The sequence below is a fragment of the Patiria miniata genome, unplaced genomic scaffold (genome assembly GCF_015706575.1).
Source record: "Patiria miniata isolate m_02_andy unplaced genomic scaffold, ASM1570657v1 HiC_scaffold_29, whole genome shotgun sequence".
NCBI lineage: Eukaryota > Metazoa > Echinodermata > Asteroidea > Valvatida > Asterinidae > Patiria > Patiria miniata.
In genome coordinates this window covers 21,018,136-21,034,676 of record NW_024037068.1, presented here as the reverse complement: position 1 = coordinate 21,034,676, position 16,541 = coordinate 21,018,136, and the positions used below count along the sequence as shown (strand labels likewise).

The following is a 16,541-nucleotide window of genomic DNA, read 5'->3' as shown; positions in this document are numbered from 1 at the left end:
CTTATATAGCGCATAAAGCAATGGCATCAAAGGACTTTACAAACTTAAAGGGAATATACATCATTTGCTTTTGCTGTAATTTTCAGAAATGGATGGAATTGGGGGGTTGGAAGTATATAGCAAATATACATGTAGTTACACTGACTTTTTTGAGGTTTTGGGTTCGAAAATGCTATAAAAACCAAGAAAAACAATCATTTTCCTGTAGTCTGGTTCCCTGACTCCATATAAGAAGAAACAGAGCAGTTTACATACATTGGGGAATTGTAAGGTCACGGCACTAGTCTAGCTGGCTTGTACCAGTTCCGTAGGTGTGTAATCGATTGCAAACAAGTGCGATGGTCAATTGGGGCCAGTATTTGAAAAAAAGCCAGTTTTTTCCAACGCTGGTCGGCCGACCAGCGTTGGAAATTGATACAAAAATACCACTTTTCTTGAAAATGACAGTATACCAGGTGCCATGATTTTACAGGATGCTTTACACTGTCATTCACTAACAGTCCAGCAAGGTATTTCAAAATGATTTGGTAGTTTTATTTTTTGATGTTTGCAAATGTTGTATTTTCCCTTCAATTATAAAAAAAAACAATACTACAAATACCTTACAAAATTACAGAATAGCCAATAAACAGCAGCATTATGTTAAAAGTCATAAAAACCCATGGACAGGATAAATATATACAAAAATAAAAAGTAGTTGTGATGAGCTACGGATACTAAGATCCCTGGTTCGAATCCACGTCGTCGTTGCTCATTTTCACAGACTACATGTATTTTTCTTCTCTGAATTTATCGTTGAGATAATTTTATTTTTAAGGGGAAAAAGAGAACGAGAACCTAAGTTTCTTGCAACGATTAAAAAAAAACTTGAATTATACATGACATTTGAGCAACCCACCTATGGAACAAAATTGGCAGCCCGGCAGTAAGGATTAGGTAGAGAAGATGAATCGTTTGCAATATATACATATATTCATGAAATTGTTTTTTTATGGTTTATCAACTCCTTCGAAGAAGTGATACCATAATCTCTCTAAGTAGTGGCTCTCTTCTTGGTTTGAATGTTTGCTCACATAGGCCAGAGCCTTCTGATAGAACTCTAGTGAATGTCTTAGGATCTGTTGCTTGGTTGCGCCGAAGCAGGCGTTCCAGCAGTACCGTATTCCTTCCTTGGGTGGTGGGTGACCGTATAGATTTTGGTACACCTCTCCAAAAGTCTCATTCGATCTGACTAGTGGATCATTCTTATAATGATCCAAATAACGACCAGGGAATTTGATGTGCCCCCAATCAGTATGCATATTTCCAAGTTTTATGCAAGGGACACCCTTTTTGGCGGAATCAATGAACTGCAATGGATTCTTGTAGCATTTTCCCTTCATGCTGTCTCCCTGCGCAAAGACAGTGACGTCAGAGAGCCGGTCGTAGTAGGTGGTGATGTGATGAAGATACGCGTGAGGTTCGCGCCCGACATTCTTCAGACGCTCCCAACCGTAGAACTGGAATGGCGGACCCAGGTCTTTCCCATGATGGTAGATGAGGGTGTGGTTAGCGTAAGGCTTCAGCCAATTAAGATTCTCGTTATAATGAGCGATGACGATTTCATAATCCAAGGGGATGGTGCGATCCGTGTTTTTCTTGGAGTTGGCGAGATTTGGATCCGGGTAAGTCAACTCCGGAATGTCGCTTAGGATCTTGTCCACAGCCTCGACCCCTTGCATGAAGGAATGATCTTGATTTGCAACCTCGTATCTCCAACCTCCAAACCGTCCACGGGAGTAGATGTCTTTTGTTTTCAGCCAAGGTTGTATCGTGTCAAGGAGCATATCTCTTTTAAGTGAAGGGACAGGGTATCCGTGGTCCAAGAGACGGTAGTGCTTGGAGACTACCATATCAGCAGTGATGAACCCGTACAAGACTAAGGCTTGAATGGATTCTTTAATCAAGTTTTCTCTACTCCAATACGCTGGATTGGAACTTTTCTGTGGTTCGGCTATTTCGCACATAAGCGACCAAAAAGCTCCTCCTTTAGGTACATGGTCGTCTGAATAATTGGAGAACATTGTTACACGGTAAAAGGGAGAATCAGAATCAGGGAAATACACCCAAGACTTATCAGCGAGGCTCTTGGGTAGGTGACCGGTGAGGCCGACGCCTACGATGTGAGTGTGTGTGTACACCAGTTGGGATGCGAGCTGCCGCATCTGCTCCAAAGATGTATCTTTGCTCTGCAAGAAGGATGTAAAGACGTCTAAGGGGACCGTCGAGAAAAGAATATCGTATTCTAAGGTGTAGTGTGTCTTACTAACCGTTCCAGCCTCAACAGTGATAATTTTTTGGTCAATATCAATTGCAGTTGCCTTTTCGTGAAATCTGAACCAGTGGCTTGGAAGCATTCTCGCAACTGACTGCCAAATTCCACCAGTTCCATTATATTTGGGGAAACGGAAGAAACGGTTCGGTCCCCACTCGGAATCCTTGGCCTCTATCCCGTTATCCACCTCTTTAATCTTGGTCTTGATCTCTTCAATGTCTGGTACGGCAACCCGCTCACCAACCCAGGCTGAGTTCATTTCTTTGGTGTCAACTGTCCATATTTTCTGGTTGTATTTCCTCATAAAGACATCCGCGAGACCCACTCCGAATTTCTGCAGCAGCCACTCGTCAAAATTTGTGGGTTTACGGGTGATGGGACTTTTGGTAATCTCCTCTAATCCTTTCAGGCTTTTCTGCTGATCAATTTTATCCATGACGTGGATGTTGTTCTGAACTGGATAAGGAATAAATCTCCTCTTGTCATCTGATCCTTTCATGAAGGCAAATGACGCCCTGCGCCGGTAGTTCCACTCGGGTACTGCCATGTTCAGAACTCGATCGAAGTAGGTGTAATGCGAGAAGACGACGTGAACTCCGACGTCCCAGAGAAAACCTTTATCATCCCTGGTAGAAGAAGCAAGGCCTCCTGGTCTACCTAGCTCTTCCAGGATGGTGATCACGCTGTTGTTTTTGCCTTGACCGAGATCGTACAGTCTTTTAGCAGCGCCCAGAGCAGTGGGTCCAGAGCCGATGATGACGATTCGTTGCTGTTTCTTTGGTTCCCGGATGGGTCCTTGGTCATCGATTTCCGATGGTGGTTGAGTGACTCGGGTAATATTTGGACCTTTGGGTTTCCCCAGATCACTGTTACGTGCTGATGTTACGTCTGCTGCCATCTTTTGACTGGACTTTGAAAAAATCCGGGTCATCACCATTGATCCATATTCTAAAAGCAGAAAAATATAAAAAGACAAATAGGAATTTGTTACTTTTTAATTTCAACATCGCTTCACTGTGCACTTACACAAAATAGTTCCAGACCACTCATGTTTTTTCTATAACCAGACACATTCATGTAACCAATACGCAGTTTTGAAACGTTATTTCTGTATATAACTTTATAAGGATTAGATTTCTCCGTTGTTTTGAAAAAAAATCACGTGCACCTCCCTTTCCACTTTTTTAGGCTTGTGCCACCTAGTACCTTTCCGCTCAGTTTTGAATAATGAACTTTTTTTATTCTTAAAAACCTACTGAGTGCCCCCCTCTCATCAAGAAGCCCCTGTACGTTTGACGCCAGTTACGCAACTAAGTAGCCGGGACAGTGTTTCCGGCATTACCGGGGGCCTCCGCATGTTGTTACTGATTTAGTTTCCAGAAATGTCTTTAGGACTTAGGTGGGTTGCCCTTCCCCTTCCATGGAACTAAATTAAGGGCGGTAAGTTGGAAATATACTTTTAACCGTAGACAGTTTCTGAAAGTTGCAAGTGTTCAAGGCATACATAGGCATGGGCGTCGCGAGGGGAGGGGGGGGGGGGGGAGAAAAAAAAGGAGAAAAAAAGAAAAAAGAAAAAGAGGCACGAAGTCATATTGCCGTTAATTTAATGGCTTGGGTGGGGGGGTGGCAAATATCCCTGCCCACCCTCGAAAAAATGATAAATCGAGAATATGCTGAAAAAGTACAGGGATTTCGGGGGAAAATGTGCTTTGCCCCCCTCTAGAAAAAATCCTGGCGACGCCCATATACATAGGATCATTTTGCATTAATCCAATCACAACAGCACTCACGATCCAAAGACGAATTTTCAAAACCTAGCCCAGTGGTGAAGCTTTAGCTCAGTCGATAATACACTTTTTGAGAAAACAATGAAAAACCATGCACAACTGTTTATCACGAAACACGATTTTGTCCATATAGCACTCTGTATTTCCACCGATCATTCAATTGACTGAGCGTTAGGAATCGCGTAAATTTCTTGATTTCTCCTTAATGCCACCCAGATGGAATACGCGGGTTATTTAAAAAGAAATAAGGAAAAAAATAAGAAAAAGTACTTCTGTAAGTTACTTCTGTAAATGTCTACTATAAATATGACATGACCCGTGTCATGACTCGTGTCACGTCACATGATTCGTGATGACATCATGTCATGTGATCATCTTAAAGGTGATATTTTAAAGTCATATATCTAGAGAGCTAAAAGTGCAATTGGGTTGAAACTTGACAGGGTGTTACAGGTAAAAACTGAGGTGACGTCATGATGATGTCATCATGGGTCATGTGACGTCATCTTACAGGTGATTTTTGAAAGCCCTATACAGAAAATTACAAGACCTAATGATTTTGGTCTTGCGTATCGTTACATCTTCTTTAACACCCTTCTCCTTGCAAAATTTTGGGAACGGGCGACTGCGCATTATGGTTAGTATACAAATAACAAATGTTTGTGAGTGCGATGGTAAGAATAATTTCATGAGGTGACAGATTGAATGTTCTATTCCACGAGGCGAAGCCGAGTGGAATAGAACATTCAATCTGTCACCGAATGAAATAATTCTTTCCATCGCACGAACGTAAAAATTCGTTATTTGTTTTATAAATATACAACACCAGAATAAATTCTCGTCATTTGATTGGTACATGTAAATTATGAACTACAATTTATTTTGATTTTAAAGATGTTGAACTACCCCTTCACGAAAATGTTTGAACCCAACGCTGTAGCGCTGGCTCTTTGGAACAATACGCGCTACGCTGAACGCGCACACCAGCATGCATTTTGCACGCAAATACCGCGTCATGGAACAAGCGCAAAGTGAAACGGTATAACGCATGGGTATAACGCATGGTCGCACCGTGCATTATACCGAATAATAATATGTCACGTGATCTACAATTCACCAATCAGATGACGGACTGGAATTATTGTCGTAGGCATGTGAACAATAACCTTATAAAACAGATTTGGACGCAACCTTGTTTTCAGATATCTGGAATACCATCGTAGTCAGACGCGTTGTCTAATGATGAGTCAGCTTTGGTTTGGTCAGCTGTAGTCAGTCCTGAAATCGACTTTCACTCTCAATAAACAGTACACAATTCAAAGCGATTCATTTCGCAAACAAAGCGCTTATCTGATGCCATATGGCAACTATCGAACGGTTGCTGACAGCACCATTTTGACCTTAGCTGACTCAGTCATCGAATAGTTGTTAAAGTGTACTTTGTACTGAACCCCTATGAAACATGGCAATGGTGACTCATCATCAGACAACGCGTCAAAGCAAACGTGGCCTACTCACTTATGAAGTGAATTGATGAATAGTTGTTTGGACACTAATTTTACCAACCGGATATATATTTAGACTTATGTAAAACAGAAATTATGATTATCCGTATACAGTATACAGTTTATGCTGTAGGCTTACTGCAATATGCACGTACTAGCCACGGCTATCTCTCTGTACAATGCTGTATGGCACGATGCGATTCGAGGAGAATCCACACGTTGTCCTTGTAAATAGGTCTCTCTCAAATGACTTTACTCCCTACTAACCTCATCCCCAGTGCTTACTTTACTTTCCAAACTCGTTTCCAATAGTAAGCCCTGGATACGAAACTTTCTTCCTGTATCCATTCCTGATTTGATACTGCAATTTGCTAATATTGGATTTATATCGTGTAGTTGGTGTTGTTATTTCCAACATGCTTTACATGTTTTCAAGATCATTGTAATTATAACGTCCACACCTTCTCAATAATACTCCTTTCTTTCCAGTTTTCTCATATTAATATGAAATGTGATACTACATAATTGGCGGGCCATATTGTAACATTTTAACTTCCAAAAAAATCGTGTTTTCATAACTCACGGCTTGACGAATTGATGCTGTTTTTACCCCAGACACCGCATACAAAAACAAACACTAATGTAACGTACATGCAGGCACCAGATTATTCCTCATTTGCATACGTGTTCAAAAACCTTGCACATGCAAATGATCCAATACCAGGGTGAGAGAGCAAGTAGTGGTGGGCGCGTACTGCTTGACACCCTGGGGACGAGGTTGACTCCCTACAGATTGCCACGTGCTGCGGCATTCTGGGTGTCAAAATTTTCGTGACGCGCATCGGCTGCACCGTATTTCGAAGAAATTTCGAGCAACATGCGCGTGTGTTTCAGATATTTTGCCATGCATTTTGCACGCTGCGCACATACACACGGCGCTGAACTCGTAGTTGTAATTTTCCTACGAAGATAGCGACCAATGAGAGAGATATGTTTCAACCATTGATCTCCATTATATAGCCATAGTGATCAATGGTTTCAACTGTCAAATTCATGATAATTGACAATAGGCCTAATTGACAATGAAATTCAAAGATTGTGCTAATCCAATGTCTCTTGTAATTAAAATTTAACAAAATTAAGCAGTCAAATTCGTTCTGCAGATTTCAATTTTGGGTTTTTCATTCTAGGGGTGCCCACCAGTCATTCTAATTTTGCCAGATTGCCTGGAATGGCAATTTTTGATACTAGAAATGTTCATGACGGGAGGTTTCTTTCTCCACTTAAAAAAAAAAGTGATTTGGCCGTAGAACCCAGTCAAATAGGACTGAAATTCTATATTTGGTTTTCAATTCACTTGGAAAACTCACAAAAAGATCAACAATGCATCTGAGTGACACAGCTGTTAACAGTTAACGCTGCGCATAATTCTAATTAAATTCAACACATTATTTTGGCATGGTCGATAATGAACTCAAGTTAGTGTTTCACAGATTATGGTAAAATTTAATTGGCAGATTCGCGTAAAAATTGATCGATGATTGATGCTTTTTTTGAGTTTAACCCCGAAAAATAGATTTGGTTTGTAAAAAATTATTTTCATTATTTTTTATTTTACATCTTTTGACACTAAAAAAAATTGATAAAGTGAACGGGGGATGTCGAGGGGAAAAAAGTATAAAACTGTCAACTTAATGATGTGTTCATCCAGATATCCCTGTTCAAAAAAATATATATAGGCCTATCATATAAAGATAACAGATAATTGCACAATACAGGTATAACTAAAAAAATTTGTTGAAAGTATTTAAAATAACACGATTTTTAAAACACGAAAAAAAATCGCACATGCAGTGAAAATCCATTTAAAATATGTACAAAAACATTTACGCAGACAAACAAACAGACAGCAATAAAATTACAAGACGAGGCAGAAAATCAGACATGGACAAACAATTGCACAAGCAGACCAAATCAGACAATTATCAGACTCACAAACAGACAAAATCAAGCAAAGCAGACAAACAAGTACTAGATAGAGTCAGAACCATAGCATACAAGGGCAACCAAAAGCAGACAAATTCAAAAAAACGAACGGACATGTTCAGACAAATACTTAGACAAAGTCAGTACCACTGAAAATAGGCAACCAAAAATAAACTAGAGGTTGTAGGAACAACCACACGGTGTTGGGCCATGGATTACCGCAGACTTTGCCACACACATCAACTGAAAATATGCATGTTTAAATCCATGTTTGAATTTTTCAACGTGCCGCCAGAGGGCGCTCTAACATTTGATGACGTCACCTGTAAAATTGTTGTACAGTATACAAATATTGAGTGGCTCAGCGTGGAATGGGAGGAATATTATCGCAAGGTAAATATCTGGACTTTTCCATTTCACGAGGCGAAGCCGAGTGAACTGGAAAAGTCCAGATTTTACCAAGCGATAATATTCCTCCCATTTCACTATTTAAAGCCACTCAATATTTGTTTTTTAGGCTATAACTGACATAAACTGTACCGGTAGATCCTTGTCATTTGATATATTTGAACTTTTTTTTTCAATAGAAAACTGAGGGAAAATGTATTTCTCTCTTCCAAATACCCCTTCTCGAAAATGATTGAACCCAACGCTGTAGCGCTGGCTCTTTGGAACAATACGTGCTACGCGCAACGCTGAACGCGCACACCAGCATGCATTTGCACACAAATACCGCGTCATGATCCTAACTGTTGAATAGTATTTCCCATTCCCCATGGGCGGATAGTACTTTTTGAGCCGCGGCGTGAATGGGAGCAATAACGAATGTCACGTGATGTGAGTTCCACCAATCAAATGTCTAGGATCTGTCATGTCTGTATGTCAGTTATATAATACTGCGTAGGCAGACACTCACATCATTGAAAGCAAGTTCGCATCTTCTGCCAATTTCAAATAATAAGGCACTTCCGGTTTCGACCGGAAGGAAGAGTCAAGTGATTTTGCACTTAACATGCTTAATACCAAAAATGAAGACCCTGCAATATTGTATCGATTGCTATAAAAAACAAAATCAAATCTGTAGCAGTTGATTTTATATTGATTTTCAAAGATTAAATCTAGAAATCTTTGATTGCTTGTAATATGATACTTGATGACGTCATTGTGACGTCATTACCAGAAAGTTCAAGAGCTATTTTAACTGTGCTATAGTTAGCCAAATATTGATTATATCTATCACGGTTGATTTTTTAGCAATTTTTGAAGGTTTAAAGGTCTTTTTATTGTAACTTCCGGTCTGATGACATAATCAATTTTTTTTCGTGCACAGGTGTTGTCTGCATTGGTCATCATGTACATTAATTTTAAAGCGATTACCGCAAACTTCGCCACAGACATCACATCAAGTGAAAATGCCTTTTTCGCGTTTTTTAACCTGCCGCTAGAGGGCGCTCCAACTCTTCATGACGTCACCCATTCTTTTTTTTGAAAGGTCAATCCAGGCAGACACCAACACCGTTGAAAGCAAGTTCATATCTTTTTCCACTTTCAAATTATAAGGCACTTCCGCACAGGATAAAAGGAAGAGCATGTATTATCATGTCGATATCCGCAAAACTCAAGTTCCGGTTTCTCGCGGTTGATTTTATATTGAATTCCAAAGATTAAATTTATCATATTTTGAAGTGACGTCACGTGACCCATGATGACATCATGATGACGTAATTACAAAAAAATACATCTGCAGTGGGTTGGGCATTCGTGTAATGACAATTGAAGTTCATATGTTTTCATTTCGACAAACAGTTCCGGAGAAGAATCTGTCTTGATTGAATAAAAAAAAGAATATTGAATTCTTACACTGTTACATTACAATAACAATAGGTGTTGGGCTCAAGGCCCAACACCTAATAAAACAGCAAACAATTCACAAAAACAAGCATACAAACGAAACAATCAAACAAACCCCAAAATGCTATTCTCCAGGAAGTACAAAGATTACTCACTTTTGAATGCATACACAAATCTACCTACGTGCAACTATGGAATTTGTACTGTACAAATTCCACTTTTTTTGCGGCCCGACAATAATTCAGCTCAGGTGCCTTGAGTCTTTGTGTTTAAAGGGAATGTACATCATTGGCTTTTGCTGCAATTTTCAAAAATGAACTACATGTATTTGAGGGGTTTGTATAATAGATCAAATATTGTTACACTGACATTTTTGAAGTTTTGTGTTCGAAAATGCTGGAAAAGCCAAGAAAAAAGAAAACGTTCAAGTAGTCTGGTTCCCTGACTCCACTAAAGATGAAATGGATCAATTTATAGAAGCCGGAAAATTGTAAGGTAAGGTACCGTAACCAGTCTAGCTGGCTTTCACCCGTTCATGAACATGTAACCAATAGCAAACAAAATTTTGACTGAAAAAAAATGGTAAATTTGAAGCAGTAGTTGAAAAATAGTTAGGTTTTTCCAACTGTGGTCGGCCGACCACCGTTGGAAATTTATACAAAAATACCATTTTCTTGAAAATGACTTCACACCAGGTGCCATAATTTTACAGGATGCTATAGACTGTCATTAACCAACATCCTAGTAAGGTATTTCGTAAAAACTTGGTAGTTTTATTTGTTGATGTTTGCAAATGTTGTAGGCCTATATTCCCTTTAATGAACGCAAAAACACCCCGAATTAAAGCATAATTATTTTCGGAGGGTTACAAATAAAAAAAATCGTTCGGAGACAAACTTGAATTTGTGGCAGAGCAAATGCAGGCAGTGCAACTTTAAAAATATTGCGAATATTTAAGACGATTTCGGCCTGGCAATCCTTCCTTATGTTTTTTTTAAGGCTAAAGCGAAAGAAACTTGCAAAAAATCTGTCTAAATCGGTAACGAATAAAACCCACTTTCCGAATGGTGGAAATGCTTGGCACTGTCGACAGGGTGAGACGTGGCACTAGAATGACCTGCAGTGTTGATTGACCAAAACGAAATGGAAAGCACTTTGTAGCGCTCTGCATGCACACCTGTCTAAATGTCTAACAGGTGCTGTGTCCGTGCCATTTTCCAGTTTTACCCCGAAAAACCTCCCACCAAAATTTCATTTTCATTTATAAATTGCTGTTTTACTAGCAATACCAAAGCTAATCACTTTTGAATGAGACGAGAACCAAAAAGGCGGCTAATGTTCAACAAATATCTTTACCAATCAGTCCTCGCGGGTTAGACTGGTTCCCGCTCCCAATCTAACTCAGTGATGCAAGGACCGGGAACCAGTCGACTCGCAGTGCGGATGTACATGTAAGCCTTCTTCAGGGTTACAGATGATCAAACCCGAACAAAAATGTTTTTCTCGTTAATTTTTTTTTTTGGCAACAATATTTGTTACTGAGTATGGACAGTACTAATTAATGCCTACGTGCATCGACGCACAAAAATAAACCACAGCTGCAATAATTCTCTAGTTCAGGGAAATTCCCTATGGCTCGGAATACTGGATGACAAAAAATTCATTTAATTATCAATTCTCATATACATTTTCGTTGGTTAGTGTACAGATAGGTTTGAATCCTATCCAGAATCATATTTTATTTTCCATTTATATGCCAATGTATTTCATACATTGTATATTCGCATCTGGGGAGCTAATATCGATTTTAACACCTCACCCACAGATTCTGTGTCTTGATTGGCCGAGAGCGAGTCACATGATACTTTCTATTTTTGCTATCTTTTTGTGCACGGCCAAAAGTACTATGAGCTCCGTGCGCTACCAAAAGAGGGCGCCCTTTTACCTAACAACAACGTCCCATGGGCGGGACATTTCGCTGGTTGACGCGCACCGTTCCTTGTGTGTGACGCACGTACACCAGGGGATTTGTTCTATTTACACGCAGTGGTGGCGCTTTGCGGCAAATGAATTGCAGTCAGGCAAGATGGCGTCGGTCGGTCACCTCCAACTGTACTTCCTTTGCCGGTGAGGGGGTACTGGTGACCGGAGCGGATAGGCCTACCCGTAGCAACCAAAGTACTATACCATTAGCAGCCAAAGTACTATTTCCACGGCGTGGTATATGTGTGCAAAATGCATGCTGGTGTGCGCGTTGCGCGCAGCGCGTTTTGTTCCAAAGAGAGCGCGCCACAGAGTTGGGTTCAAACATTTCGCGAAGGGGTAGTTTGGAAGAGAGAAATACATTTTCCACCAATTTTGTATTGAAATTGAAGTTTATTCCAATGTTCAGATTTAAATAATTTAAAATATTACAACCAAGCAGAATCTGTGGGTGAAGTGTTATAACACAAATATGGAATGCTTTATCTCGTGGTGAAGTAAAACTAGCCTCCCTCGGTGATCCATGGAGCATTCTATTTTCCCTCGGCTTCGCCTCGGAAAAATAGAATGTCCATGCATCACCTCGGGAGGCTAGTTTTACTACACCACTCGAAGCATTCAATATTTGTATACTATCCACCCGAACTATATTGTATTTTTTTTTATGTAGGCATATCACAGCATCATCATAGTGATATTCCTCAACATCTTGAGAATGATGGGGTTAAGCATTTTATACCAAGCACGCCAAGAACTTCATTGTATTGTATACGTAAAGACATATGCAAGCATGCCATTTGTGGTACAATTAATTGCTCAGTACAATTCCATTTACACCAAGGAATGCATTTTAAAGTTACGTAGGAAGAAAAGGATTGTTTCTTTCTGTGAAACAAAGTAGCTCCATTCGCACAAAATAATGGAGCGCTAGAAAACTATAGGAGGATGTCATGGTTGGAGTTTAAAGGGAAAATACAACATTTGCAAACATAAAAAAATAAGACTACCAAATCATTTTGAAATACCTTGCTGGACCGTTAGTGAATGACAGTGTAAAGCATCCTGTAAAATCATGGTACCTGGTATACTGTCCTTTTCAAGAAAAGTGGTATTTTTGTATCAATTTCCAACGCTGATTGGCCGATGAGCGTTGGAAAAAACTGGCTTTTTTTCAAATACTGGCCCCAATTGACCATCGCACTTGTTTGCAATCAATTACAAACCTATGAACGGGTACGAGCCTGCTAGAATGGTTCCCTGACCTTACAATTCCCCAATGTATGTAAACTGCTCTGTTTCTTCTATATGGAGTCAGGGAACCAGACTACAGGAAAATGATTGTTTTTCTTGGTTTTTATAGCATTTTCGAACCCAAAACCTCAAAAAGGTCAGTGTAACTATATTTGCTATATATTTCCAACCCCCCAATTCCATCCATTTCTGAAAATTACAGCAAAAGCAAATGATGTATATTCCCTTTAAGTCGGATAATGCCATTCGGTAATGCGCCATTCGTGGACAGGAATGGCGGGTCCCTCTGGCATTGTCCTCCACTGCATCCACAGATTTCCATGGGATTTGGAGTAGTTAGTTGTATTACTTGAAAAACTGTTTACTTTTCAATGCTATGAACATTGAAAATCTACATAAATTTGGTTATTTCTTCATGCTCAATGTTTATTGGGACACGCTGCATTAAGCACTATTGTCTACTTAGCAGCTCCATTAGAATGTGGCCAGGTATGTCTAGGTAGTAGTCAAGTTCTGAGGAAAGCAGTAACAGTCGTATGTCATCAAATTGGCGGGCCTATTTTTTATTTTATGATGTTGGTCAAAATATATATCCTATACACAAATGCCTTATGTGGTAATTCGTAAAGAAATTGATTTTGCTTTGTCGGTTTTTAATGAAGTGAAATAGGGACATATATACAGGTGTAAACTGTAACGAACTGTGATAACCTGGTTTATTCTCGATTTCTTGGCTTGGCACTGGAGAGCACTATTTATTCAACACTGCAATACACACTACACAACTACAGCAATGCACGTATCACAAATCATGTACAGTGAGAAAATGTATACACCGCGTGTGAGTGTAACAGAGTTTTGTACGCGGGTCAAGGATCATGAGAGTACACAATAACAGTTAGAGTAGCCAAACATGTCGATTGGCGGAATATTACAACAGGTTTGCCTACATGTAGCAAAGACAAAACAGTGGAACAGAGGAATATTACGACTAAAAGTACAGTCGTTTTCCTAGTTCTGGATTTTTCCTAGTTCCTGATCGCTACAAATAAAAACCTACCTCTTTTGGATTAGTCTCCAATAAAACAAATTCTGACGGAGTGCATTTTGAAAAGGAATATGTAAGCTTCTTGATACCCAAAGATCGTTTTTGATAAAATCCTTAGAAAAGGAATTTTGGCCAGATTTCTGACTCGCACTTCGACATGTTTGGACGGTTTAAAGAAAATCACGGCAGCTGCGAATCGACGATAAATTTTCTCCTCGTTAGGCGAAGTAAAAAAACAAACATGTTTAGCGTCCCCGCCCGCTTCCTTTTTAGAGGCCGCCTCCTTTTTTTTTTTTTTTTTTTTTTTAAAGACAAAAATTGATAAATTTTAACGATCTCTGACGAAAGAAATCGTATTTTTAGACTTTTATACCGTGTATAAAGCTGTGGAAATAGTCACGCATGACGTCAATAGTGGCGCATGACGTCACGCGGAAGCGTAACACCCGATGACTGTTTTATGCACTATTGGTTGCGGTTCCAGTACCAAAGCTGTGATGCGAGTGGTAAACCTTATACTAGTGCATGAAACAGTCATCGGGTGTTACGCTTCCGCGTGACGTCATGCGCCAACAGCCAGCGCAGCCGGCAAAAACGAGTAGTTGACAGCGATCGCTCTCTGTGCCTGTTAATCGACCGCCATTCATTGTACACAATTTTTTTTGTGCACAAACCAATAGCGGTCCTGGCCAATCCAGCAAGGTTGTCAAGTTAGCGGTTATTCCTCCTGTTTTCACTGCAATTGTAGGCTGAATCTTCATCGTGGATCGTTTTTTACTTCAAGGACCTGTGTAATGGTTATTCCAGGCAAGTTTGGGATGAGTTGCAGTTGCAATTAGTGTGTAACGGGGACAAAATTGAACATTTTCCAAATTTTTTTTGCAAATACTACAAGTTTTGAGAAAAATGCGCTCCAGCCCTAATAGACAACCCAATGATAAAACTCAGGGCTGGGTAACTCCAGCTAGCCTAACGTGTGGTTTCGAATATTTTTTTCATTCACTACAATCGTATAAACTCTTCCATCGAATGTTTGTTCAATCAAAATAAGTTGTAGCGTCACTAATATTTGAAAATTCGCGCGAATCAGTTTTTGATTGATTCGGAACTGATTGAACCGATCCGGAACTACTAGGAAAAGCGGCATCGGTACTTTTGACGTCGTAAAGTCACAATAAAAAGAGCTTAAATTTTGAAAATTATTTTGTAGTATCTCCATCACTCAAGGTAAACTTTTAAACCAATGTCACTTGAATTCGTGGAGTAGCACTAGTTGAGCCGAAAGCAGCCTGAATACGTTTGCTATCCGGAACTAGGAAAATGACTGTACGACAACCGGCGAAGTCAAGGAATGGGAATACACTAACAGTGAAAGAATTTACCTGAACTAACGAGTCTGGAGAGTTGGAAGTCCATACTCCAAGCGATTCCAGCCGTGAGAACGACCAACGCTATCAATACAAAGAAAAGCCAGCTGAGAAATCGGGTCGCCATGTTGCCAGCATCAATTCAAAGCCGATTCGATTCTGGCCCGCACATTCACTGACATTCATACATTAGACAAACCGGCAACACACACACATGCATGACATGACACACACAAAACAAATTTGGACTTTGACCTCTGAGGTCGGTGTCACATGAAAATCCGACTCCTATGAAAATCGGACCCCTATTTCCCTATTATTGGTTGATCCCTCACACGTACGTAACACGAAAGATCCTAAAAATAGCTTAGTATCGTACTCACGCGTGCGCAGTACTACCAATGAGTCCACATTTCATGGAGTCGGATATTCACGCTACACCTGTCCGCGTGATGCATCGATGACGAACGCCCGACGCTGAGGGCGTATTCGAAAACCCGTTCTCGTATTGAGAGGCGTGCGTAATTTTTATTCCTAGGAGGGTTAGGGGCAATGTCATGAATAATTCATGTTTATCCATGAGAACGGACAATGACATCAACAGCATTGTTGTTAGTTACTCAACTAGTTACTATACATTAAAGCATTTAAAAAAGAACGATTGTCGTCGAGCGGCCACACAGTAGCCTAGTGGATAGCGAGATGAGCTATGGATACAAATATCCCTGGTTCGAATCCACGTCGTCGCTGCTCATTTTCATCAGCTATTTTTCTTCTCCAAATTTATCACTGAGATAATTTTAAATTAAGGGGAAAATAGAACGAGAATCTAAGTCTTGCAATGATTCAAAAAGGAAAAACTGAATTATTCATGACATTGCCCCTAACCCTCCTTGGAAAAAAATACGCGAGCGGCGTTGCCACTGTTAGCGTTTTTACACTAGATCTGGGTGTTTTTGGTCCGAGTTGGGGTTCTAGCGTCCGTTTTTCTTAAAATCGCCAAATCTGGTGTTTTTTGAAAAATCTGAATTTCATAAACAAATGTATATGAAACATAATTTTTTTATACCATTCACAAGAAGATAACTGAGAGAAAAAGTTACATCCATTTCAAATTAGCCCAATATTTGAACAACAATTAAGCCACTTTCAGACAGGGTCACAGTCTAGTCACAGTGGCCGGCCGGTGTCATATGAAAATCGGACTCGTATGAAAATCGGACTCTTTTTCCCTTTTATTGGTTAAACCCTCTCATGTGACCAGCCCCTCTCCTAATTATCTATGCATGAGCATGCGCAATACCACCAATGAGTCCGTATTTCATAAAACCTAAATTCATGCTACACCGGCCGTGCGTGACGCGTTGCGTGATGACAGACATTGATCTCTAGAGAGTCAGATGCGGGCATTGTCCATAGACCTATATTAAATTTAGTAATATAGCTCTA

General features: G+C 40.0%; 1 protein-coding gene across 1 annotated transcript; it reads right to left on the bottom strand.

Moving 5' to 3' along the window:
* Positions 1 to 854: 854 nt before the first annotated feature.
* Positions 855 to 15,311, bottom strand: LOC119735469. The gene is made up of 2 exons (XM_038209169.1): positions 15,108 to 15,311; positions 855 to 3,262 (listed from the first exon to the last, which is right to left on the bottom strand). The coding sequence occupies exons 1-2, from the start codon at positions 15,217 to 15,219 to the stop codon at positions 990 to 992; spliced, it is 2,385 nt and encodes a 794-aa protein (XP_038065097.1). The 5' UTR covers positions 15,220 to 15,311; the 3' UTR covers positions 855 to 989.
* Between the last annotated feature and the right edge of the window lie 1,230 nt (positions 15,312 to 16,541).